This window comes from Carassius auratus, chromosome 34 (assembly GCF_003368295.1).
Source record: "Carassius auratus strain Wakin chromosome 34, ASM336829v1, whole genome shotgun sequence".
Lineage (NCBI taxonomy): Eukaryota > Metazoa > Chordata > Actinopteri > Cypriniformes > Cyprinidae > Carassius > Carassius auratus.
In genome coordinates this window covers 12,607,825-12,632,783 of record NC_039276.1, presented here as the reverse complement: position 1 = coordinate 12,632,783, position 24,959 = coordinate 12,607,825, and the positions used below count along the sequence as shown (strand labels likewise).

Genomic DNA, 24,959 nt, shown 5'->3' with positions numbered 1-24,959 from the left:
TTACTTTGATGTCTGCCAACGCCGCATAAGAATCAGCTGTAAGAAAGATTTAAATACAGCTCAAAGGATGATGTTTTTCCCCCTCAATTGTTTTTTTAAATGTAAAAATGGGTAATATATAGTAAATAATAGGTTAGTAATCAGCAATAGTTATTACATTTACATTTAGTCACTTAGCAGATACTTTTATCCAAAGCGACTTACAAATGAGGAAAATGCAAGCGATCAAAATCAACAAAAGAACAATGACATGCAAGTTTCAGTTAGCGTAATGCAGTACATAGCCACGTTTTTATTATAATAAAATAAATAAAAAGAAAAACAGATAAGTAGGGGGAAAAATATGAAAAAAATATGTGTTTTTTATCCGATTCTTGAAGATAATTTAAATTTAATTTATTATTATTTAAATTATACATTGCTTTTTCGATTTAAATGTAATTTAATTAATGAGTTAAAAAAACAAACAAGCTAATTATCATAATTAAATAGGGATTAGGTGGTGTGGAAAGTGCTGCTCTGCATGTTCTGCCGAATATAGCGTGCGGAGAAAGTGCTGATGTAAATAATCCGCTGACTGAGCTGTGTTTGTGTGGAAAGTGCCGCTGTGAATGTCCCGCTGAGTGAATGATGGCGTGCCTGCTGGAGGCCCCTTTACGCATCAGCGTGTTATCCGTGAGTCTCTTTGATTATACCCATTAAAACCTCACATTTTCACTTCAGGGTCATTCAGATATACACTAGACACATTAGATAGACTTTAGCAATTGATCTTAAACCAAGCGATGTGGTTTTTGATGGCTGGCTGTGTGTTTATGTGGTTAACATTAGATCTGGATGTGCTCAGAGCTGTCAAATCAAAGTTATATTTAGTTTCCATTCCATATTTAGACCTGGGGCTCCAAAAACAAAATCAAACCTGCTTGATATTCTCTGATGAAGCGGTTAAATGATGATCTGACGGGCTGATGTGGTGGTAACGCCCCCCTTTTGACAGCTCTGTAGTTCTGTCCTGTTTGTTTTGACACATGTTGATCTGCCCTCACTGTGGTGCAGCACAGGTGCACTGATGGGGTCAGGTGTGTACTCTGAGGGTATAATCTCATCTCTCCCAGTTTTCACTTAGTACTTTAAATTGTAGTCTAGTAAAAAAGTAAAATAAAATAAAAAATAGGGACATCGTTCATAATTTAGCCTTCATGTTCTTTTAATGATCTTCCCCTAAAAAAACTTTAAATGTAATCCTCTGATCCATTCGACCCAGGAGAGTGATATTGTTAAAGCTTTAACCGTTTGCTATATTATTATGCTCTTTTTATAAAAGTTAATGGATATCCCATATATTAACACTGTTTCTGTCTAAAGTCAGTTGGATCATCACATATATTTTAAAGAGGTTTCTGAGACTCCAAGTCATTTTTAATCAATACAATATTTTGTTTAGCATCATTGGTTGTAAAATCATTATGTGCTGTCTTAAAATGAATTAAATATTAAGTATGGGTTTTTAACTGGAAGGCTGATGATACAAGGGGCAACTTTTTGAGCAATGTTGCCGTTAACAGGCAGCCAGGTAAAGTAAAGTAACCAGACAGAAATTTGTTACCCATTCTCAATGGGAAAGTGCCCAAGCAACATTGTTCAAAATAAGTTGCCCAGCACAATTTCTCAAAAATTTGCCCTGTGTATCATCAGCCATCAAGGGTCTTGAAAGTCTTTTAGATCCCAAACAGAACGTGAGGATTAAGATGTAAGGATGTTGTGACTGTGTTTTTCTAATTTAATTAAATTTCATTTAAAAAAATGTATAGTATATACTACATAGGCTTGTCTATAAGCATGTATCTGTTATTATATTAATTGCATCATAGTGAGAATAACCAGTGAAACCAGATGAGTTTATCACTGGATTCCAAGTATATCTTGTTTCAGTATGTCAAATAAATGTTAATTAGTCATGTTGCAAGAATTGTAACTTGATTCTTTATCCATGTAATAATGTCTAAACAGACAGCTCAATAAGCATTTTGGGGCTGGGAAATCATAGAGAGATGGAATACTGTAATTTAATAATTATCCCAAATCCCAAGAAGTCTGTTAGAAACTCATTTGTGCCAGAACAGCTTAGGTTGGTACAACGTAACATCATTATGTTACATTATGTTACGAAATTGTAGAGTTCATCTGTAGATGTGATATTTTTTTATCATGAAGTGATATTTATAGCAGTGCCACTGCCAACTGTTTGCGTGTACTGTATGTTTGGGGTGACCATCATTCCCATTTTTCTCTGGCCTGAAATTGTTACCTCTGCCTGTGCAAGTGAGCTGCAGTGTTTGAGGAGATGAGAAATCTCCTTCTAGAGACTTCCACCAACAGCTGGCAACTGTAAGGGTAAACAGACCAAAGTATTGTGAGCAGGCAGGAGGCTATGAGACGCGACTGAGGGTGTTGTGATGCCTCAGATGAGATGAGTTTGCTGAATCATTTTTGTGCTGTCATTTGTCACTATGCAGGAAGTCACAGCCACGAGTCGCCACTATGTTGACCGGCTTTTCGACCCTGACCCACAGAACGTGCTACAGGGAGTCATGTGAGTAAACAACTATGTGTCCTTCCTTGTGTGTGAGCACTCTGCTCTGTGTTATAGTTCACCATGCTGACTTTTCTGAGTGCTAAAGATGAGGCTGTCACCAAAGGAGGTTTAGTCCTTAGCATATGTACAATGCAGTCTTTTTTGTTTGTGTAATGTAAAATGCTGTGAGGAGGATCTGGGAGAGTATCTGTGTTTATGTGAGTGTATCTGGGTAGATGCAGCTCATGTCTCTTCATTTTTATTTTTAACTCTGGTTACTGGTAATTTTATTCTAGTTACTGTTAGCTTGATGTTCCCGACTGCCACAGCCATATTTTTCCACACATCTAGATCCTCCATCATAGCAGGAATCAACTAACACATTAAGTTTTTATCCTGATTTAAAGTCATGTCAAAATAATTTCGCCAAGATGAACTCACAGAGATGCAACAATGATACTGTTGTTATAATCAGTAGGAAATGCAGGTTTCTTTCCAAGTGATGACAAATACCGATTTGCTTCTGCCATCATTATTGATGTATCAAAATCCATATCGGCACAAGTGTGTAAATAAATAAGAAACAACAACAGAGTGTCTTAAATCAAAACACACACACATTTTGTACGCAGAACTACTTCCTTCCAGAACGGATTCAAATCTCAGTTTGACAGTTTAACAGCTGAGCCCAAGCCTACGTTACTAATTTGAAAACGTCACTTTAAAGGGGGGGGTGAAATGCTATTTCATGCATACTGAGTTTTTTACACTGTTAAAGAGTTGGATTCCCATGCTAAACATGGACAAAGTTTCAAAAATTAAGTTGTACGTTTGAAGGAGTATTTCTGTTCCAAAAATACTCCTTCCGGTTTGTCACAAGTTTCGGAAAGTTTTTTTCGAGTATGGCTCTGTGTGACGTTAGATGGAGCGGAATTTCTTTATATGGGTCTTAAGGGCACTTCTCCCGGAAGAGCGCGCGCTCCCGTATAGCAGAACAATGAGAGGCTGAGCACAGACAATCACTGATCAGAGGCAGAGCGAGAGCGTCGCGAAATGTCACAAAAGGAGTGTGTTTTTGGTTGCTAGGGCAAGACAACCCTGCACAGATTACATAAGAAAAAACAGCATTAAGGGACCAGTGGATGGAGTTTATTTTTACAGAGCATCAACGGAGTTGTGCAAGTGTTTGTTCCCTGCATTTCGAAAATGCTTGTTTTACAAACAAGGCCCAGTTTGACGATGGATTTGCGTATCGTTTATTTCTTAAGGATGATGCAATCCCAACGAAAAAGGGTTCACGATCGTGTGGAACCGCAGGCGGTGAATAAAACTGCTTCAAATATCTCTGCCTCCTTGTTCGTGCGTCCGCCTCCCATGCCGGAGACCCGGGTTCGAGCCCCGCTCGGAGCGAGTCGTTGCTGCTGCTGCTCTCGTTCAGTTTCAGCCTCGTGATCTGATTCTGGATCATAAATAAACGGCTGAATCTGACTGTTAGCCATGGTTTGTTTTGGATGATGTTTTTTTTCCTCAAGGTAATGTCAGCTTCCAAACGCTCTCAACGCAAAAGCCTACTGGCGCTCGTGATTCTTTAGCTCCGCCCACACGTCACGCCTCCAGTCGGTCGTGTTTTTCCGGGAAAAATCGGTACAGACTATCTTTCTCTTATGAATTTAATAAAACTAAAGACTTTTTGGAGTTATGAAGGATGCAGTACTACTCTATAGGTACTCAAGATTAACAGGATATTGAGTGAAAACGAGCATTTCACCCCCCCCCCCCCCCCTTTAACTAAGGAACTTAATTGAAGGCTGATTGTATTACTGTATTGTGTAGAGTATTATGAAAGAAAGATGGACTGAGCAAGTGTGATTACCTGCATCTCATACAGCATTCATTCTTCAGCTCAGTCTCATATTCACAATAAAACATTAGTTTGAATGTCCGCTGAGGAAAGCCATATCTTTGTCGTACTGTCCTTTCATCTGTTAAGGGTGATTTCCAATGCCAGCACTGCTCAATGTGTTTGTTGGCTGTGTCTTACAAGCTGTTGTTGAAAGTAAAAATAATGAAATTTGCATTTTGTTTATAGACCTGTTTCAGTCTCTTTCAATATAAAAGTCTTCAATGCTGATTCACTCATATAACAGTCTTTTGTCGGCATCTAATGGTGAAACAATGTAATTTTAATCATGTCACGAACATACAAACACCGTTTCTCAATACCAAATATAGTTTTATTAAACTCTACCAGGGGCGGACAAGGCGAGTGTTTTGGGGGCCCAAAAGCCAGATCCCCTAAAATAGAGTCCTGCACGGGTTTGGGTACCCGACGGGTGACCCGCAAATTTGGCTCAAACGGGTGAAAAATATCCAACTGTGTCGGATACGGGTACGGGTCGGGTCGGACACAGGGAAACACAGGTCTAAACACGGGTTCAAAACAGTCACGTGCAAACGTAAAAATAGGCCTATGTTCCACTTTAAAAAAAAAAAATCACCACGGCGCGAACGGCTGCATGAGTCATAGTTAACAGACGTTAAGATCAGCCAGCTGTTTTTTTTTTTTCTTTGTTTTTGTTTTCCGTTCATACATATATATATATATATATATATATATATATACAGAATCTGAATTAAAATGTGTTTGATTTAAGCCTATTTTTAAATTTGTGTCATAAAATTATATATTGTGCATAACGCGATCGTTATAAAGGTGTTTAAACAACAATACACTTCCACTTGCATGTATTTGACAAAATATCAGATATTTCATTCCATAGCTAACACATTTGTGAATATTAGCCTAATCTAGGCTATCCAGGGTTGTTGTTTTTTTTTGACTTTGTGCAGCTCATTTACATGTGCGCTCTGGCGCAGATCCGCCTCTCGCAATGCTCAGCTGTGAACGATTTAAAAGTGGGTGCGTTCGACTTGAAGCACAACCTCAGACGGTGGTATGATTCGCTCTTTTGTTGTTCTGTTTTCTTTCAAGATCAAAAATACAACAAATGAAAGCGTTCATCTGTATTTCTGACTGATGAGAACTATGCATTCATAAATCAGTCAATTTTCTATTTTATTATGAGATTTTATTCTTATGTGATCAGTGACTGATGGACCAAAGAGCACGTATTTCAACATTTGCAGTAAAATAGTGAAATATAAATTCTTAGAAAATGCATTTAATACCAGTATATTGAAACTAGAGATCGACCGATATGGGTTTTTCTATAGCCGATGCCGATGTTTAGAGGTCAGGGTCAGCCGGTGGCCGATATGTGCTGCCGATTTTTAGGGCCGATATCTTGGAGTTTTCCCCTTGATTTGCATGCTAAAATGTCACACTAATAATAAGTGGATGCACAACCTTTCTAAACTTATCATCATTTATTGAGCACTGACTTGAACCATCTCTCGAATCTTAATTTAGTGCACTGCACGGTATTAAAATAAAAAAATGTATCCAAAGTTAACCAAACAAATCAATAAACTGACCAAGTATTAAATATATAAAATAGGTAATATATAAAACAGGTTATATATATATATATATATATATATATATATATATATTAGTTTAACATTCAGATACATTGCGAATATGGAAACATTTGGATATTGTCACAGTGTCTGGGTTGTTGTTCCCCGGGGTTCCACTAGATGTCCTCCTTCTCACGGTGTCTGTCCCAGATCACTTCCTGTTCCCTTATATGGTCACCTTCCTCCTTGTTACGTAATTGATTGTTCCCCCCACCTGTCTCCTGTTTCCCCATTATCCTTCTGTGTATAAATACCCAGTCTGTCTCAGTCTATGTTACGGAGTCCTTGTTTAAATGTTACCGTTATTCATTCCCGTCATCCTTGTCTTGCCTTGCGTTAGTGTCTTGTTTATGTCTGCTTTGATCTGCTGGTTTTGACCCTGCCTGGACTGTTTACTCTATTGGATTACCCCTTTAATAAACGACGTACCTGCAAATTGGTTCCTTCTCCTGTGTTTCCCGTAACACTAACGTGACAGAAGGACTCCGTCCACGTAGGAACCAGCGGTATGTCACTTTTCCGTTCCCCAGCCAAGATGGCGGAGAGGCGGGTCAAGTATCTTCGGTTGACCGCCCTCCGTCAAGACGGCAACGAAGTGGGTGCCCTGGCTCAAGTGTTCTGGTCCCTGGCTGAAGGCATGGGATACAATGATGCGGCCCTTAAGGACCACTTCAATGGCGGCCTGGATGATCCAGTGCCCGAGGAAGAGATGGCGCAGTTGGAGATGCTGGAGTTCTGGGAATTCGTGCGCTACCTGCAGTTTCGGTGTCGGTGGGATGCCCCAGCCACTCCTGTCTCTTCCGGCAGGGTGGTCGTCAGCCCAGCACCACTGCCCAGGATGGCCGCCAGCCCAGCGCCACAGTACAAAATGGCCGCCAGCCCAGCGCCACAGCACGAGATGGCCGCCAGCCCAGCGCGACAGCACAAGATGGCCGCCAACCCAGCGCCACAGCACAAGATGGCCGCCAGCCCAGCGCCACAGCACAAGATGGCCGCCAGCCCAGCGCCACAGCACAAGATGGCCGCCATCCCAGCGCCACAGCACAAGATGGCCGCCAGCCCAGCGCCACAGCACAAGATGGCCGACTCAAAGCCTGAGTCTCCAGATAAGGTGCACGATGCTGTCCCGGAGGCAGAAGCGGTGCACGATGCTGTCCCAGAGGCAGAGGCGGTGCTCAATGCTGTTCCGGAGGCCGAGGCGGTGCCCGTTGCTGTTCCAGAGGTCGAGGCGGTGCCCGATCCTGTTCCGGAGGCCGAGGCGGTGCCCGAGGCTGTTCCAAATGCCGAGGTGGTGCCCGACGCTGTTCCAGAGGCCGAGGTGGTGCCCGAGGTCGAGGCAGCGCCCATTGCTGTTCCAGAGGCCGAGGCGGTGACCGAGGCCGTTCCCGAGGCAGTTACCGAGGCGGTGCCCGAGGCTGTGTCGGAGGTCGAGGCGGTGCCCGACACTGTTCCAGAGGCCGAGGTGGCACCCGATGCCGAGGCGGTGCCCGAGGCTGTTCCGGAGGCCGAGGCGGTGCCCGAGGCCGTTCCCGAGGCAGTTACCGAGGCGGTGCCCGAGGCTGTTCCCAATGCAGCTACCGAGGCGGTGCCCGAGGCTGTTCCGGAGGTCGAGGCGGTGCCTGACGCTGTTCCAAAGGCCGAGGTGGAACCCGACGCCGAGGCGGTGCCCGAGGCTGTTCTGGAGGCCGGGGCGGTGCCCGAGGCTGTTCCCAATGCAGTTACAGAGGCAGTGCCCGTTGCTGGTCCAGAGGCCCAGCGCCACAGCACAAGATGGCCGACTCAAAGCCTGAGTCTCCAGATAAGGTGCACGATGCTGTCCCGGAGGCAGAAGCGGTGCACGATGCTGTCCCAGAGGCAGAGGCGGTGCTCAATGCTGTTCCGGAGGCCGAGGCGGTGCCCGTTGCTGTTCCAGAGGTCGAGGCGGTGCCCGATCCTGTTCCGGAGGCCGAGGCGGTGCCCGAGGCTGTTCCAAATGCCGAGGTGGTGCCCGACGCTGTTCCAGAGGCCGAGGTGGTGCCCGAGGTCGAGGCAGCGCCCATTGCTGTTCCAGAGGCCGAGGCGGTGACCGAGGCCGTTCCCGAGGCAGTTACCGAGGCGGTGCCCGAGGCTGTGTCGGAGGTCGAGGCGGTGCCCGACACTGTTCCAGAGGCCGAGGTGGCACCCGATGCCGAGGCGGTGCCCGAGGCTGTTCCGGAGGCCGAGGCGGTGCCCGAGGCCGTTCCCGAGGCAGTTACCGAGGCGGTGCCCGAGGCTGTTCCCAATGCAGCTACCGAGGCGGTGCCCGAGGCTGTTCCGGAGGTCGAGGCGGTGCCTGACGCTGTTCCAAAGGCCGAGGTGGAACCCGACGCCGAGGCGGTGCCCGAGGCTGTTCTGGAGGCCGGGGCGGTGCCCGAGGCTGTTCCCAATGCAGTTACAGAGGCAGTGCCCGTTGCTGGTCCAGAGGCTGAGGCGGTGCTCGAGGCCGATCCCGAGGCCGTTACCGAGGTGGTGCCCGAGGCCATTCCAGAGGCCGAGGCGGTGCCTGATGCCGAGGCTGCGCCCGATGCCGAGTCGGTGCCCGACGCTGTTCCAGAGGCCGAGGTGGTGCCCGAGGTCGAGGCAGCGCCCATTGCTGTTCTGGAGGCTGAGGCGGTGCCTGATGCCAAGGTGGTGCCCGAGGCTGTTCCAGAGCCAGGGCCAGTCACCGAGGACCCTCCAGAGCCAGGGTCAGTCACCAATTACCCTCCAGAGCCAAGTCAAGTCACTGGGTGGTCTGCTGCTCCGTTCTGGGAGACTCCGGTCTCAACCACGGGGACGTGGTGGCCGTCCGCTCCACCCTGGAGGGCTCTGACTTTGACCACAAGGCTGTGGTGGTCTTCCGCTCCACCCTGGAGGGTTTTGACTTTCACCACAAGGCTGTGGTGGTCTTCTGCTCCGCCCTGGAGGCCTTTGACTTTGACCACAAGGCTGTGGTGGTCTTCCGCTCCGCCCTGGTGGACGCCTCAACATGTCCTTCATGGACTTCTGTTTTGTGTTTTTTGAGTTCTGTTATGTTTCTGTCTGTTCCCTTTAGTTTAGTCTGGCCCTCCGTCCCTCCCCCTGTACCTCCTCCGGTCCTCCTCCCTCCTGGTCTCCCTGTTTTAGGTTTACATTTCTGGTGTTTGTTCCCCATGTGTTCCTTCTCCGGCCCTCCGTCCCTCCCCCTGAGCCTCCACCTGTCCGCCTCCCTCCTGGTCTCTGTGTTGTGTTTTGTCTTGGAGCGTCTGGGAGCCGCTCCGTAGAGGGGGGGTACTGTCACAGTGTCTGGGTTGTTGTTCCCCGGGGTTCCACTAGATGTCCTCCTTCTCACGGTGTCTGTCCCAGATCACTTCCTGTTCCCTTATATGGTCACCTTCCTCCTTGTTACGTAATTGATTGTTCCCCCCACCTGTCTCCTGTTTCCCCATTATCCTTCTGTGTATAAATACCCAGTCTGTCTCAGTCTATGTTACGGAGTCCTTGTTTAAATGTTACCGTTATTCATTCCCGTCATCCTTGTCTTGCCTTGCGTTAGTGTCTTGTTTATGTCTGCTTTGATCTGCTGGTTTTGACCCTGCCTGGACTGTTTACTCTATTGGATTACCCCTTTAATAAACGACGTACCTGCAAATTGGTTCCTTCTCCTGTGTTTCCCGTAACACTAACGTGACAGATATGTGCAGAACGAGACGTGAGCAATAACCTCCAAATACGTCTTGTCAAACCCGCGCTCGCTCGTCCTCGTATGGATCGGATCATTTTTCGGATCAGCAAAAAAAAAAAAGAAAGATAAAAAAGCCAAGACAAATAAACATACGTTTTGTCTTTTTTATTAACATTAAATTATTCAATTAAAATATATGAAATCAACCGACTTCTCATCTCTCAGTCTGCTGTGATGAAGTGAGCAGTTATCGTCACATAGCTCTCAATCCCCTGAGCGCAACAGGGGATGCTCGGGATAGTTCATCCACAACTTTTTTCTTCTCCTGTTCATAAAGATCTGGCACAGTCTTTTCACTCTGACCTCTTTCATTCATCATTATATCTGACAGGGAAGCCAAAATGCGCAGGGCGTTCAAGCTCCTCCGTTCCTCCGTTCCTCCGCTCCGCATTACCAATGAGTGTGGACTGAACATGCGCAACTTTTTTCTTTTTTTTTTTTTTTTTTCATAATTCAATTCGCGGGTCACATGTGTGGCGAACCGAAGATACAGTATTGATCCGAACGGATCACTGATCAATGATGATCCGTTGCACCACTACTATAGTGTAATGTGAAAACACTGCATTTTAAAATACAACAACGAGCACCACGAAACCGTTTAAAGAAGCGCATTCAGCGGTCTCCTTGACGGGAAACAGTCAACAAAGTAACATGATCTCCAACGTATGGCGCGCTCTCTTCATTTTATCATATGATCATAATCACATTTATTCATTTTACAGTCCTGCTAGTAGCATTTTATTCACACTAAAACCCCTTTAATTCGTGTGAGAAGGCTTTTTTTCCAAGTGGCTTTTGCACATAATAATAATAATAATACCGCTGCAGACGCATTTTGCAGAATTAAGTTTATCACTTGATTGTTCATTTAAACGACGATCGATCATGGAAATTAATAAATGTTGACATCCCTAAATACAAATGAGTTGGATGGAAAACTGGTTTTTGTCTGCATCAAACCATGCTTCCAAACGAATGTTATTCACCGTTCTGGGCAGCTCCAGGACAGCTGTCTCTCTGAGCGCGGTGCTGTCTGTGAGCGGGGCGGAGTAACGGAGCCCTCAATCACGCTGCAGTGTTTGTTAGAGCTGCTAACTTCTCCACCCCATTCACAGAGTGAACTTCTCTGACTACCTTTATCTCCCAGGCCTGTTGTTGAATCTTCCAAAAGTTTTGGCTTGGGGGTGCTTCACATGCAGTGGCAGCAGCAGCACTTTCCACAGCGCCAATAACACGGGGCTGCCCGCTGACGTGCCTGACTTTAAATCGGCGCTACTAAACACGGATATCGGCCGATGCCGATATATAAAAAAATTACAAATATCGGGATAATATGAGGGAAATAGACATGCATGCGTGATACAAAAAATATTAAAATTTTAGGTAGCAAAATATTTTTTTGTAATTCTGTCAATTACACTAAGCTTATTTCAGTGTCTGCTATATATATTTGCTTCTTATTTATTAAAATATGGGCAATTGATAGATAAAACATTGATCAAAATTAAGATGCAATGTATAAAAAAACTAATATCTTTTAAAAAGAGTTTTCCATAAATAACTTCTGTATGACCTGGCAATAAAATTCGAAATAAGTGTGTCTAATGTGATTTGCTTAACTGATTTGATTTCGGGTGCGGGTCGGGTGTCGGTTCTATTTTAAGCGGGTCGGGTCGGGTGCGGATTTTAATTAGTGCTGCTGTCGGAAAACGGGTCGGATGCAGTTTTAAAAACTGCGGGTACGGGCGGGTGCGGATTTACAAACACATGTGTGTGCGGATCCACACACATAACACACGAAACAACCCCGTTTTAGATTAATTTAATAATTTATACTTCAGACTCATCCTATTTCTTTTTTTTTTTTTTTTTATAAATATAGGCTCAATAAATATATCATTTTACAGGCTCAATAAAGCCATCATAACATGTACAGGAAAAATGTAGAAATGTTGGACACCACTATGGGGCAAAATTGTCCAGCAGCAAGCATTTAAAAAATAAAAAAAAAATAAAAAAAAACACTTCAAGGCTGATCTGGGTAGATGTGTGCAAATGTTTAGAGCCCCATTTCTATATTTTGCCTGGGGCCCCCGATTCACTAAATTTGCCCCTGAACACTATAAAATATTATTTATTGAATAATAATATTTAATAAACAACAACAGCCATCATAAAAGTTGCTAAGCAGTCCAGTCAAAAGTACAAAGGCAGCACTCTTTTATACAGCATTGAAGATACATAAAATATAACATTATGATATATTTTCCCCTCAGCCAAAACTATTAGTTCTGGAACAAATAATAGATTAATGAGACCAAAGATTACCTTTTAGATGAACCCAAAACGAATTATCTCATGTTTAACCACTCAAAGACATCAAAGCCAGTGGCAAATTCCAGAAGAACTGGTTGAGGTGAGGCTGCTCTCGGCGGGCTGATGCCCTGGAGCTCACAACTCTGACAACGTCAAAGCAAATGTTCAAATATCCATTATCTTAATGAACAAACTGCATATTGGAAGTCTAAACATCTACATTCTAACCTAAAAAAAAACCTCTTAAACCCTAATTTTGTGACACAAAACAATATTACTTATAAAATAGTTGTTGTTTTGGACCGGGGAAGATTTAGGTATGGGCGGCATGCCGGCATCTTGCCGGGAGTGGCATGTGGTGCACGCACAAGCAGGAAAAAATATATTTAACACATATTTAATATTAAATATTCTCAAATGAAATATCTTTAATACTTCTGAATTTGTATTTACTGTGATCATAATTTAATAAAACAATGTAAGTTACACTTTAATTCCCAGTGTTATGCTATTACAGGTTATTACACATTCAGTTATTTCAATATTATTATTATTATTTTTTATAGTTTTAGTTTATTTTCCTGTTAACAATAACAACACTGGACAGTTTCATATTTCTGTCTCCTTTTTTTCATTTCCTGATAAAGACTGAAAGCTTTTTAGTGATAATGCAAAAAAAATAGAGCAAATGATGTTTGTAATTGATTCTCTGTGTGTCTGTTATTTTGTTCTGCCGTTCATGTGCACTCAACTCTTAACATCCTTCTGATTTGACTTGAACGTTGCATGAGTACATTGTGATCATGGAAAGATTTGCAAATATTTTGGGAACTGTTGATGAAGAAGAGCACAGATAAAGCATCAGCTACAACTGCACATGCATTGTCTGTCATTTTAGTGCAAAAAGCCTTATAGGAGAGAAAAAGAAATACAAAATTTCCACATCCATTTTGTTCAGAGCAGAATCTCGCTACATCTCGCTACCTGTGTGCGCTACCTATGTCATGAGATGAGAGTCTGCTAGGAGGGTGTTACTGTTTGCTTTCATTATCAGCCTCTGGAATCCTCTGCTCATTCAAATTTACACTTACAAGATCACCAGTGTCTGTTTTAAATAACATATTGTAAATTATTTAATTATTGTACATGTAGGTTCCAAATTAACTGAAATACTAATTGTAATATTTTTTATTCAAATTTTTTTTTTTTTGTCTCACACTGAAGGACTATTTAGACTGGAATATAATTTAGCATTTGTTTTTAAGAGTTTTTTAAGATTTTAAAGAAATTTCTTATGCTCACCAAAACATGCATTTATTTGAGTAAAAGCATTAGTTGAGCATTGTTACAGTTTAAAATAACTTTTTCAATTTATTAATTTCTGTATTGGAAAAGCTGAATTTTCAGCAGCCATTACTCCAGGCTTCAGTTCACATAATCCTTCAAAATAATTCTTATATGCTGATTTGGTGCTAAAGAAACATTTCTAATTGTTGTGTTGCTTAAATATTTTTTGTTTAAACCGTGATACAATTTTAAAGAATACAAAGTTCAATAGAACAGTATTTATTTCAGATACAATTCCTTTGTAATTGTGTGAACATTTTCAATGTCATATTTTATTATTTTAATGTGTCTTTGCAGAATAAAACTTCTTAAAAACAACATTTACTGACCCCAAACGTTTGAACGGTAGTTTATTATTATTTTATTTTTTTTACAAAAAGTTCAGCAACCAATAAACAGCTTTTTTTTCACCCAGCATGTCGTTTATCTGACCAATAACACCCTCAAAATTATTTCTTCATTTTTTCTGTTGATTTGTTTCTATGCCTGTGAAGATGTGTGTTATGCACAAGTTATAAGTATTATAAGTGATTGTACCTTTATTGATAGTGACATGAAGAATGCTGTCATTGGAAACAACAGACAGAAGGCCAACCTGATTGTGCTGGGAGCCGTGCCAAGGTATGTCCAACCACTTTAACCTTTTCCCACCAATAGAACTGCAATGAGTTTTGACACAGGAAGTAAGGTTGAAGAATCATAGCTAATCTATTCAGTTGTCTGAGCTGGGCCAATATAGCTGGAAAATTACATGGAAGTCCAAAAGTCTGAAATTATATTAAATATCAGGGATTCAAAATCATATTTAAAGCTGGAAATAAACAAGACACTCTCCTACCTTTAAGACAGCAAAATATTTTTTATCTGTTCTCTGTTTTACATGCTAATCCCTGCTGATGAGGATGTATTTGGTGTGTGTGTGTGTGTGTGTGTGGGTGGGTGTAGACTTCTGTATCTTCTCCAGCAGAGCTCTTCTAGTCTTGAGCTGAGGACTGAATGTGCGGTCGTGTTAGGAAGCCTGGCAATGGGCACAGAGAACAACATCAAGTCCCTGGTGGACTGTCACATCATCCCAGCCCTGCTTCAAGGTTCTTGCTCTGTCTTCTCAGTCTATCTTTGATACTACTGTTTTATTATATTTTTTTATCAAATAGATGCATCCTTGAAGAGCATAAATTCTTCAAAAAAAGTAAGATATCTTCATGATTCCAGTCTTCTGAGCGGTGTTTTGTGTTTCTGCAGGTCTCTTGTGTTCTGATCTGATTTTCATCGAGGCATGTCTGCGCTGTTTAAGAACCGTCTTCATCAGTCCAGTCACACCAGTGCAGCTACTGTACACAGTAAGACAACTTGCACATTCTGAAATGACGTATGCGCGTGCACAAACAGAAGCATGATCAACATGTTTCAATTTGCACCAGGACCCCACTGTTATCCCTCACCTCATGTCCCTGCTGAGTCGGTCACAGCACACGCAGGAATACATCACGCAAATCTTCGCCCACTGCTGCAAGGTAACACACAACACATCACACAGTAAATATGCATTTATTCAGAATGATAAATTCTGAGTAGATTAGCCACAAGCAAGCTTTATTCCAAGCCTTATTAGTGATTAGTGATTAGTGATTAGCACCTGTGGCCACATGGCAAATTTACAGTTTAGGCAAAGTAATCTATTCTTTTGTCTCTATTGATTAATGTGTGTGTCCAGACTCCAGAACATCAGACGGTGTTGTTTAACCACGGTGCCATCCAGAACATCGCTCCCCTGCTCATCTCTCCCTCCTATAAAGTACAAAAAGGATCTGAGTGACTTTTCCTTTTATTATGGTATTGTTGATGCATGTCAGTGTATTCTGAGTAATTATGGTTTGTGAACTCTCTCTGCAGGTACGGATGCAGGCCTTGAAGTGTTTCTCAGTTTTGGCCTATGAGAATGCGCAGGTCTCTATGACCCTGGTGAATGGTGAGCACGACCCTCATCCTCTACCATCATTTGATCACCACTTATTTTGTCCTCCTGGCTTACGTTCATCAGAGATGATCTTTGACTTCTCTTTTGTGTTGCAGTTTTACATTTTCTTTGGTAATGTCTGAAACACTGTTCAGTGAAATAAAAGAATAGAGAACAAAAGTAGGTTTCTGGAGGTAAAACATAATATTCAGAGCAAAAATATTAAGCGGCACAACAGTGGTCAACATTGATATTAATAAGTGTTTATTCAGCACCAAATCAGCATTTTACAATGATTTAATTGATAATGTGACACTAAGGACTGGAGTAATGGCTGTTGAAAATACAGCTTTGGCATCACAGGAATATTATATTTGAAAACATATTAGAATAGAAAACAGTTGTTTTAAATTGTAACAGTGTTTCACAATATTACTGTATTTTTGAGCAAATAAATGCAGACTGCGAGAATTAGAAATCCTAATGACAGCAAACATTTGATTTGATTAGTTCATGGTGTAGTATTAGAGCCTAAAAGTTTCAGCGGAGTTTTCTCATAGCACATCGCATAAAGTCTGATTCATCATTTTTTGCAATGCTCCTTTGTTCTTTGAATCAGATGTTGTGATTATGTAAGAACTGGTGGTTTGGTTCAAAGCTTAAAACATTTATTTAGGATTTCTGTATATCTACGGAGCCAATTAATAAAATAATGCTTAAGCCTGCTGAGACTCATATTATTTTGTTTGTATGCATGTGTTTCTCAGTGCTTGTAGATGGTGAGCAGCTCTTTCAGGTTTTTGTTAGAATGCTGCAAAGGGACAAACCCATCGAAATGCAGCTTACAGCCGCCAAATGGTGAGCAAATCTCATCTTGCAGGTTATTTGTGAAAATACATGATTAATCGCTTTAGCTTTTACAAAATCACATTCTTTTTCTCTCAGTTTAACATACATGTGTCGAGCAGGAGCCATCAGGACAGACGACAACTCTATTGTACTAAAGGTACCTCCAGAAAACTTCTACATATATGTGATGAATGCAAAAGTGTCACCATTGAAAGTGTGTGGGAACTAGTTCTGTGTGTGTGGACAGACTTTGCCATGCCTGGTGCGGATGTGCAGTAAAGAGCGGTTACTGGAGGAGAGGGTGGAGGGGGCTGAGACGCTAGCCTTCCTGATGGAGCCGGACATAGAATTACAGCGGATTGCAAGCGTCACCGATCACCTCGTGTCCATGTTGGCTGACTACTTTAAATACCCGAGCTCTGTCAGCGCCATCACTGATATTAAGAGGGTAACTTCACGTTCACATTCATGCATTTATTTAGCTTTCTAAATGAGGACATACCAGAGACTTCTGTTATTTTTGTATAAAACTAAGTATGGGGATTTCAGTAGTAGGGGTAATCAGGTACCTTTTGCTTTTCTGATATAATGTACACTCAGTTTATCTGATCATTTGTCTTCCTGTAGTTGGACCATGACTTGAAACATGCGCATGAGCTGCGGCAAGCAGCCTTTAAACTCTATGCCTCGCTGGGCTCCAATGACGAGGACATCAGGAAAAAGGTGATTTATATTATATTGCAATTGCTCTGTTTAAAAAAAAAAAAAAAAGAAAGAAAAGAAAAAGTCCAAAGAGTGTCTGGAATGCTCACTGCATTGATACCTACTACAGATTACAGAGACGGAAAACATGATGGACAGGATTGTTAGTGGCCTATCAGAATCTAGTATCAAAGTACGGTTAGCAGCAGTCAGGTATGATGCACATTTTCTCCTAATTGACTGTCCCAAAAAAAATTAAGGGAATCAAAAAGGTTTGGGGTCTGTAAAATAAAAAATAAGAAATCAGTATTTTTATTCAGCAATGATGCATTCAATTAATCAAAAGTGACAAATACATTTCTAATAAAGCCTTTTTGAGCATAAGAGACTTCTTTCAAAAATATTTAGAAAAAATCTTACAGACTTCAAACTTTTGAATAGTTGTCTCAAAGTGAAATGTGTTTGTTGAAAATGCACAGCAGTTGGATTTTGAAAGAATTGAGAGAATAAAAGGTTTTGGTTTGCCCTTGTTTCAATTTCTTTCTTTCAAATTTCCTCTAGATGTCTGCACAGTTTATCACGGTCTGTACAACAGCTAAGGACAAGTTTCCATGATCATGCAGTATGGAAGCCACTAATGAAGGTATCATATTCAGATGATGTTGATTTAAATCTGTATGCTAATCAAAGCCTAATTGAATGCATATTTGTTTTTGTGGGTAGCTGTTACAGAACGCACCAGATGAGGTCCTGGTCATGGCCTCTTCAACACTATGCAATCTACTGCTGGAGTTTTCACCCAGCAAAGAGGTAAAGTACACACTCTTTGTTGGTTTATAAGCATTATACAGCCAAGATTTTCAGTTTCTTACAGTTGTTCGGTAAAAGTAATATTATTATAATTACTATAATTATTGAAAACATTCAAACTTAAAGCTTTTAAAACGGCTTCAGAATTTCTGGTCAGGCAATATTATTAACAGAAGACAGAGGAAAAAGTATGAGGGATATTCCCAGTGCCACTGGGCTTTAAAAAATGACTGTGGATGTGTGTGTCCACAGCCTATCTTAGAGTCTGGGGTCATCGAGTTACTATGCAGCCTCACACAAAGTGACAGTCCAGCTCTAAGGGTCAACGGCATCTGGGCTCTCATGGTAAGACCAACAGACTTTGGTCCACAACAGAGGTTCAGAATGAAAACACTCTATGTCATCAGAATCTGTAATGTGTGTTTGTGCAGAACATGGCCTTCCAGGCAGATCAGAAGGTGAAGGTGGAGATAGTTCGAGCTCTGGGCACAGAACAACTTTTTAGACTCCTGTCTGATCCTGATACCAATGTGCTCATGAAAACATTGGGGCTACTTCGAAACCTGCTCTCCACCCGGCCGGTAACACACATTATGTTTATATATGTGTATATATTTATACCTCCTGACTACCCAAAGAAAAAAAATATGTTGAATTTAAGTGACGAGTGAGTGAGTGAAGTGAGTGAGTGAGTGAAGTAAGTGACGTGACATACAGACAAGTATGGTGACCCATACTCAGAATTCGTGCTCTGCATTTAACCCATCCAAAGTGCACACAGCAGCGAACACACACACACACACTGTGAACACAAAGCCGGAGCAGTGGGCATCATTTATGCTTTGGCCCCCGGAGAGCAGTTGGGGTTTGGTGCCTTGCTCAAGGGCACCTCAGTCGTGGTATTGCCAGCCCGAGACTCAAACCCACAACCCTAGGGTTAGGAGTCAAACTCTAACCACTAGGCCAAAAATTATATATTTTTATTATATAAATATATTTTTTAAAGTCCTGTTTTTAAAATAGAATTGAAAAAAATGAAAAGGCAAAAACAGTGTTGGTTTTTTTCATCCCCAATCTATTTTTAATTGATTTATGACAGACTTTGTATAAAAATTATTCTCAGCTTTGTTATGAAAGATATAACAGAATGATTTGTTATACTATTTTGTTTTATGCAGGTTGGCATAAACAGGTTGTCCCATTATGTACAATGTATCTCTATACACTGCATATAATTTGCATATAAATTCGTTTTTGGGGCAAAGTAATGAAAAAAGAAGTCTAGTAATGGGAGTAATAATTGCCAAATTTGTAATAAACATGCTTTTAGTCCCAGTGTCTACAGAGGACAAAACTCCATAGCTGGTTGTCCGGAGGATATATATATATATATATATATATATATATATATATATATATATATATATATATATATATATATATATATATATGCACAGTGGGTATAGAAAAGAACATCCCCAGGCTCTGAAATGAAGCTAGTTTTTGTTTTATCCAGCTGTATTTACTGTATTTACAACTTTTAACATCCAAGTGAAAGACATAACACCGATATGCCAGAGTCATGTGTAGCTAATCATCTTCTCAATGCACACAAAGCCATTTGATATTTAACTTGATCATCTGTGGTCATTGTGATTAGCTCAGCATGAGAAGAGCATTCCTGGAGCATTTCAGTCCTTGGTAGAGCAACTGAAGCAAACAATCAACTATGAGTACCCATCAAAAGATCTCCGGGATAAAGTTGTGGACACGCACAAGTCAGGAGATGGATACAAAAAAATTCCAAAGGCTTTATCGATGAAGAGCTGATGAAGAGCTTTTTGGCTCAAAACATCACCTGTGGTGAGAACAGAGATAAATATTTTCTATTTTGGGAGCTGTGGTGTGCCAGCTTTGATCTTCCTAAACACTTTATCAATGCCTAGAAGCACAGTGAAGTCTATTATTAACAAGTGGAAGATATTATATACAACACTGACCCTACCTGCATCAGGACGTGATTCTAAACTAAATGAAAGAGCCAGAAGGAAACTGGCTACAAGGAGGCCAACAGCAAATCTGAAGCAGTTGCAGTAATTCATGACAAAGAGTGGTCCTCAAGAAAGGCCACATGCAGTCACGAATGAGTTTTGCCAAAACGCGTCTTGAAGATTCTGAGGCCTCATGGAAAATGGTGTTATAGTCAGATGAGACTAAAATTGTATTCTTTTTCTTTAACCCCAAAAGATATGTCTGGCAGAAATCGATTACAGCTCACGATCCAAATAACAGCATTCCTCCAGTAAAGTATGGAGGTGGTGATGTCCTGTTCTTGGTGTTTCTCTGCAGCAGGGACTGGAGCACTTGTCAGGATACAAGGAAACATGGATGGGGCAAAAATACAGTCAAATTCTTGAGGAAAGTCTGCTGCCCTCTGTCAGAAAGATTTAAATGGGAAGAAGGTTTGTCTACCAAGATGATAGTGACCCAAACACACAGCAAAACTGAGCACACAGTGGTTGAATGAGAAAATGGTGAATGCGTTTGCACGTCCTAGTCAGAGCCAAGACTTAAACCCCACTGAAAATCTGTGGAATGACTTGAAGACTGCAGTCCACAAACGCTCTACCTTAAAGGGGGGGGGGGGGGGGGGGGGGGTGAAATGCTATTTCATGCATACTGAGTTTTTTACACTGTTAAAGAGTTGGATTCCCATGCTAAACATGGACAAAGTTTCAAAAATTAAGTTGTACATTTGAAGGAGTATTTCTGTTACAAAAATACTCCTTCCGGTTTGTCACAAGTTTCGGAAAGTTTTTTTTGAGTATGGCTCTGTGTGACGTTAGATGGAGCGGAATTTCCTTATATGGGTGCTAAGGGCGCGTCTGCCGGAAGAGCGCGCGCTCCCGTATAGCAGAGCAGAGAGAGGCTGTGCACAGACAATCACTGATCACAGCGAGAGCGTCGCAAAATGTCACAAAAGGAGTGTGTTTTTGGTTGCCAGGCCAAGACAACCCTGCACAGATTACCAAAAGAGAAACAGCATTAAGGGACCAGTGGATGGAGTTTATTTTTACAGAGCATCAACGGAGTTGTGCAAGTGTTTGTGTTTGTTCCCCTGCATTTCGAAGATGCTTGTTTTACAAACAAGGCCCAGGTTGACGCTGGATTTGCACATCGTTTATTTCTTAAGGATAATGCAATCCCAACGAAAAAGGGTCACGATCGTGTGTTGGAACCGCAGGCGGTGAGTAAAACTGCTTCAAATATCTCTGTGTTGTTAACTTAGCTATCGGCGCGTAAGCACATCAAGTAAACAACATGCGATGTTGTCATCAAACTGCACGAGTAAAACTGCTTCAAATATCTCTGTGTTGTTTACTTAGCTATCAGCTCATAAGCACATCAAGTAAACAACATGCGATGTTGTCATCAAACTGCACTTTCCACATGTACAGCTTAAAAAAAAAAAAAAAAGACGACAAAGTGGAACTTAGTCATTTTCCAAAACCGCTAAGCAAATATATACAGTTTCAGTACATACCACATAGAGAAGCCTTTGCTGATGCTGCTCTTGTTAAATTTCAGCCTCTGGATCTGTGTCACAGCTTCCAGACGCGCTCAACACAAAATCCTACTGGCGCTCGTGATTCTTTAGCTCCGCCCACACGTCACGCCTCTAGGCGCTCATGTTTTTCCGGGAAAAATCGGTACAGACTATCTTTCTCTTATGAATATAATAAAACTAAAGACTTTTTGGAGTTATGAAGGATGCAGTACTACTCTATAGGTACTCAAGATTAACAGGATATTGAGTGAAAACAAGCATTTCACCCCCCCTTTAAAAAAAAATTAACTGAACTTGACCAAAAGTTGAAATTAAAAAAAAGGCTGTTCAACAAAATACTGACACAAGGGTGATCCTTTTTCCAACTCAGTGATCCTGTTTGTTTTTTGTTTTGTTTTCTGACATCTTGGTGTTATATCTTGGATGGTTTATATAATGGATGGAGTAAATACAGCTGGATGAAGCATTCATTCATTTCAGGCTGTAAATCAACAAAATGTGATGATTTTAAAGGGGGGAGGGGGATTAGTTTCTATACCCACTTTATGTGTATGAATGTATATGTACACACACACACACACACACACACACACACACATATATATATATATCCCCTTCCACTGTCTAACAAGTCAAACGTATGGCCTTTCTGTAAAACACACACACTAAGTGTCTGTCCCTGTCTTTGGCAGCATATAGACCAGGTCATGAGCTCACATGGGAAGCAGATCATGCAAGCGGTCACGCTTATCCTGGAGGGAGAACACAGCATAGAGGTCAAAGAGCAGGTGAGCTGCTCAAACACACTAAGATGGCATTGTGCTCACTAGGTCTTACAGAATCAGACTAGCAAGAAATATCAAGCAGCTATTATATTCCACAGGCATTTTGTGTCTGTAGAAGTCCTTGAAAAGAATCAAGGTCTTAAAATTACTTTTTAGAATGTAAAACTGATCATAGAAAAATTCTTTATCAGTTCTTATTCTTGTTATCAGTTGGTTGCTCCCCTTTTCTTTTCTTCTTTTTTATTTCTTTCTCAATCAGTTATCAGTTATTTTGAGTGTGATACATTGTGGTGCATTAAACTGTATGTGTGTGTTTTTGTTCACATGTTTAATGTTATTCCCATCAGGTCTGCAGTTATTTGATTAAAAATACATTACAACATTACATTACATTACATTACAATATTGTGTTATAAAATGTATCCTTAATTGTGTTCTATATTAAGTTTCAAAATATATATGAAACATCTTTATGTTTCCTCAAGAATGCAGATAACTGCTGTGGAACCCGGAACATTCCTTTAGGAGCATTGATTTGAATAGTTCCCGGAGCTGATGTTTAACTTTGGCTTTGTCATCTTTTGCAGACATTGTGCATATTGGCCAACATTGCTGACGGAAACACTGCCAAGGAACTCATTATGACCAATGACGACATGCTCCAAAAAATTAAATATTACATGGTCAGTGCATTGTCTTTTCATCTGGTTTCTCATTTGTGGGCTTTTTTCAATACATTAATTCAATGCATACATTTTCAATACATAGAATATGTTTTTAGATGTTGTTGTCTGTAACATAGTGTCCTTGTGCTGCTGCTTGGGCCTTATCACTTTCCCTTGCTCTTGGCCCTTCTTGTCTTTCTCCTTTTGGATGTAATTGTGTAATTTCTTCTGTTGTCTATATTTCAGGGTCACTCCAATGTGAAGCTGCAGCTGGCTGCCACCTTCTGCATCTCTAACCTCGTCTGGAATGAGGAGGACGGTGAGGAGCTCAGGACACGTGGGTTCTGTGGAGGTGTAGTGGGACAGTTTAACTGTTGTGCTCTCAGTTTGTCCAAACATGCAGAAAACCATTTACAGTAAAAGCGTCATTAGTGTTGTCAAATCAGTATTAAAATATTAAGCATGAATCATTTGTGTTTTATTACATGTGTTTAAAATGTGTATCTATTTTAGGTTTTCTGTTTTAGGAATTCAATGTCCTAAAGAAAGAATACACAAAATCCTAACAACCAATAATTTATTATGTTAAATTTAATGGTTTTATTAATGAAATGGCAAGGGAAAAATATTTGTGAAATATTAACATCTTAATTTTGTCCTAAATATTTCATTTTGAGGCTCTTATTATTATTATTATTATTATTATTATTATTATTATTATTATTATTAATATGTATTTATTATTGTTCCTCTTAAGAGTTTGTTCAGGCATGCAATGCTGTTTCAGAAAATAACAACAGTGTAGTATTGGAAATACATTTTGTGAAGATTTTGCTCTGATAGTAAGACCAGTCCTCTGGCTAAATAAGACTCTTTGTGTATTGTCAAGAATACAGGTTTGTGTTTTTTCACTTCTTCCAGGCTCACAAGAGAGACAGGACAAGCTAAGGGAGATGGGCTTCGTTGATATCTTACACAAACTCACCCAGGCATCAGATCCCAACCTCTGTGACAGGTGATCGACAGACTGGCATTGATCTGTTGGTAGTTGCTTCATCTTGGTTTGTTGCCTTAGTAAAGATTTAACCGTTCACATCTCCCTCCTTCTCTAAGGGCAAAAACGGCGATGCAGCAGTATCTGGCATGACCTTGAAGGAAGGTGGGACACAGCCTCACTAACAAACTCTAGGAGGATCACATCTCCTGTGTTTTTGTTTTAGAATCGAGATTCGTTTTGCTCTTCCTTCTGTTTTGTTGCACAAGACACCTTTTGTTGTGGAGACCGTGAACAGCTTCGGAAATCAGAGACACGGTTGCCAGGGGGCCACAGCACCTTTTGGGCTTTTAGCTATGTTGGCTTAATACGTTTTCTGCTGAACTCTTGGAACTATTGTTATTTTTTCTTTGTTTTTTGGACTTAACATGAAGGAGAAAAAAAAGTTCCTCAAAGTGTGTTGCAGCGCCACCTGGTGGATTGAGGCTTTGATGCTTTGGACTCCCTTTGGAGAAAGCTGACTGAACTCTCAGTGCTACGCTTCTAGGAGCTTAGTCTCCTTGTTTTGGTTTGCTGATTTACTATTGATATTATTATTATTATTATTATTATAACTATTATTATTTTAATTAAGACTCTGACACAAGGTTAGAAAAAGACTGCTTGTTTTTGTTCTTTTTTTGTGGATACATACCTCGTAAATATATATAAATATAAATATATAAATATATTTTTTGGATTTTTAATTTCCCTTTCAGGTTGTTTTTCCCCTTTGTATTTTCCTCTCTGTAATGTAGGCTGATGAGGGTATATCTGGAGAGGCAGCATGTTGGGTCATATACAAAGTCATTTCGTAGAAACCATCCAACCCCAAGCAGAAGGTGAAAGTTTGTTTGCTCTTTACACAGGTTCTTTGTTTTCTCAATTTCACTCTCTTTATCTTTACATGAATCAGTCGTCTCATAACTCCCACTTTTTGAAGCTCTATAGTGAATGTTTTCACTCAAATATATGCAGGCCTCTGCCATGGAGCAGCCCACTGCTTTGTGTATTTTGTGGGGGGGGGGGGGGGGTCGAAGTCGAGAAGGGCTTTCCAGCTCAAAAGAGCTTGGAGAAGAGGCACATGC

General features: G+C 41.1%; 1 protein-coding gene across 3 annotated transcripts; it reads left to right on the top strand.

Annotated features, from left to right (window-relative positions):
• Nucleotides 1–587: 587 nt before the first annotated feature.
• On the top strand, nt 588–24,866 carry LOC113053234 (armadillo repeat-containing protein 8). Of its 3 annotated transcripts, none has more exons than XM_026218094.1 (22): nt 588–675; nt 2,517–2,593; nt 14,052–14,123; nt 14,448–14,590; nt 14,745–14,842; nt 14,924–15,016; nt 15,217–15,297; nt 15,396–15,471; nt 16,227–16,317; nt 16,405–16,465; nt 16,556–16,756; nt 16,936–17,031; nt 17,141–17,223; nt 17,572–17,653; nt 17,734–17,820; nt 18,073–18,165; nt 18,252–18,401; nt 22,081–22,176; nt 22,761–22,856; nt 23,085–23,157; nt 23,760–23,853; nt 23,952–24,866. In XM_026218094.1, the coding sequence occupies exons 1-22, from the start codon at nt 628–630 to the stop codon at nt 23,983–23,985; spliced, it is 2,025 nt and encodes a 674-aa protein (XP_026073879.1). In that variant the 5' UTR covers nt 588–627; the 3' UTR covers nt 23,986–24,866. The 3 variants fall into 3 exon arrangements, with proteins under 3 accessions (XP_026073879.1, XP_026073878.1, XP_026073877.1); XM_026218093.1 differs by having other exon boundaries at nt 23,085–23,175; XM_026218092.1 differs by having other exon boundaries at nt 23,085–23,190.
• Nucleotides 24,867–24,959: the final 93 nt, after the last annotated feature.

Excerpts from the sequence above, each read along its gene's own strand:
- LOC113053234 (XM_026218092.1), top strand. The coding sequence starts at position 628 with ATGATGGCGTGCCTGCTGGAGGCCCCTTTACGCATCAGCGTGTTATCC. Across the intron at positions 2,594-14,051 it reads AACGTGCTACAGGGAGTCAT|TGACATGAAGAATGCTGTCA; the intron begins GTGAGTAAACAA and ends CTTTATTGATAG. Across the intron at positions 18,166-18,251 it reads ACGGCATCTGGGCTCTCATG|AACATGGCCTTCCAGGCAGA; the intron begins GTAAGACCAACA and ends GTGTTTGTGCAG.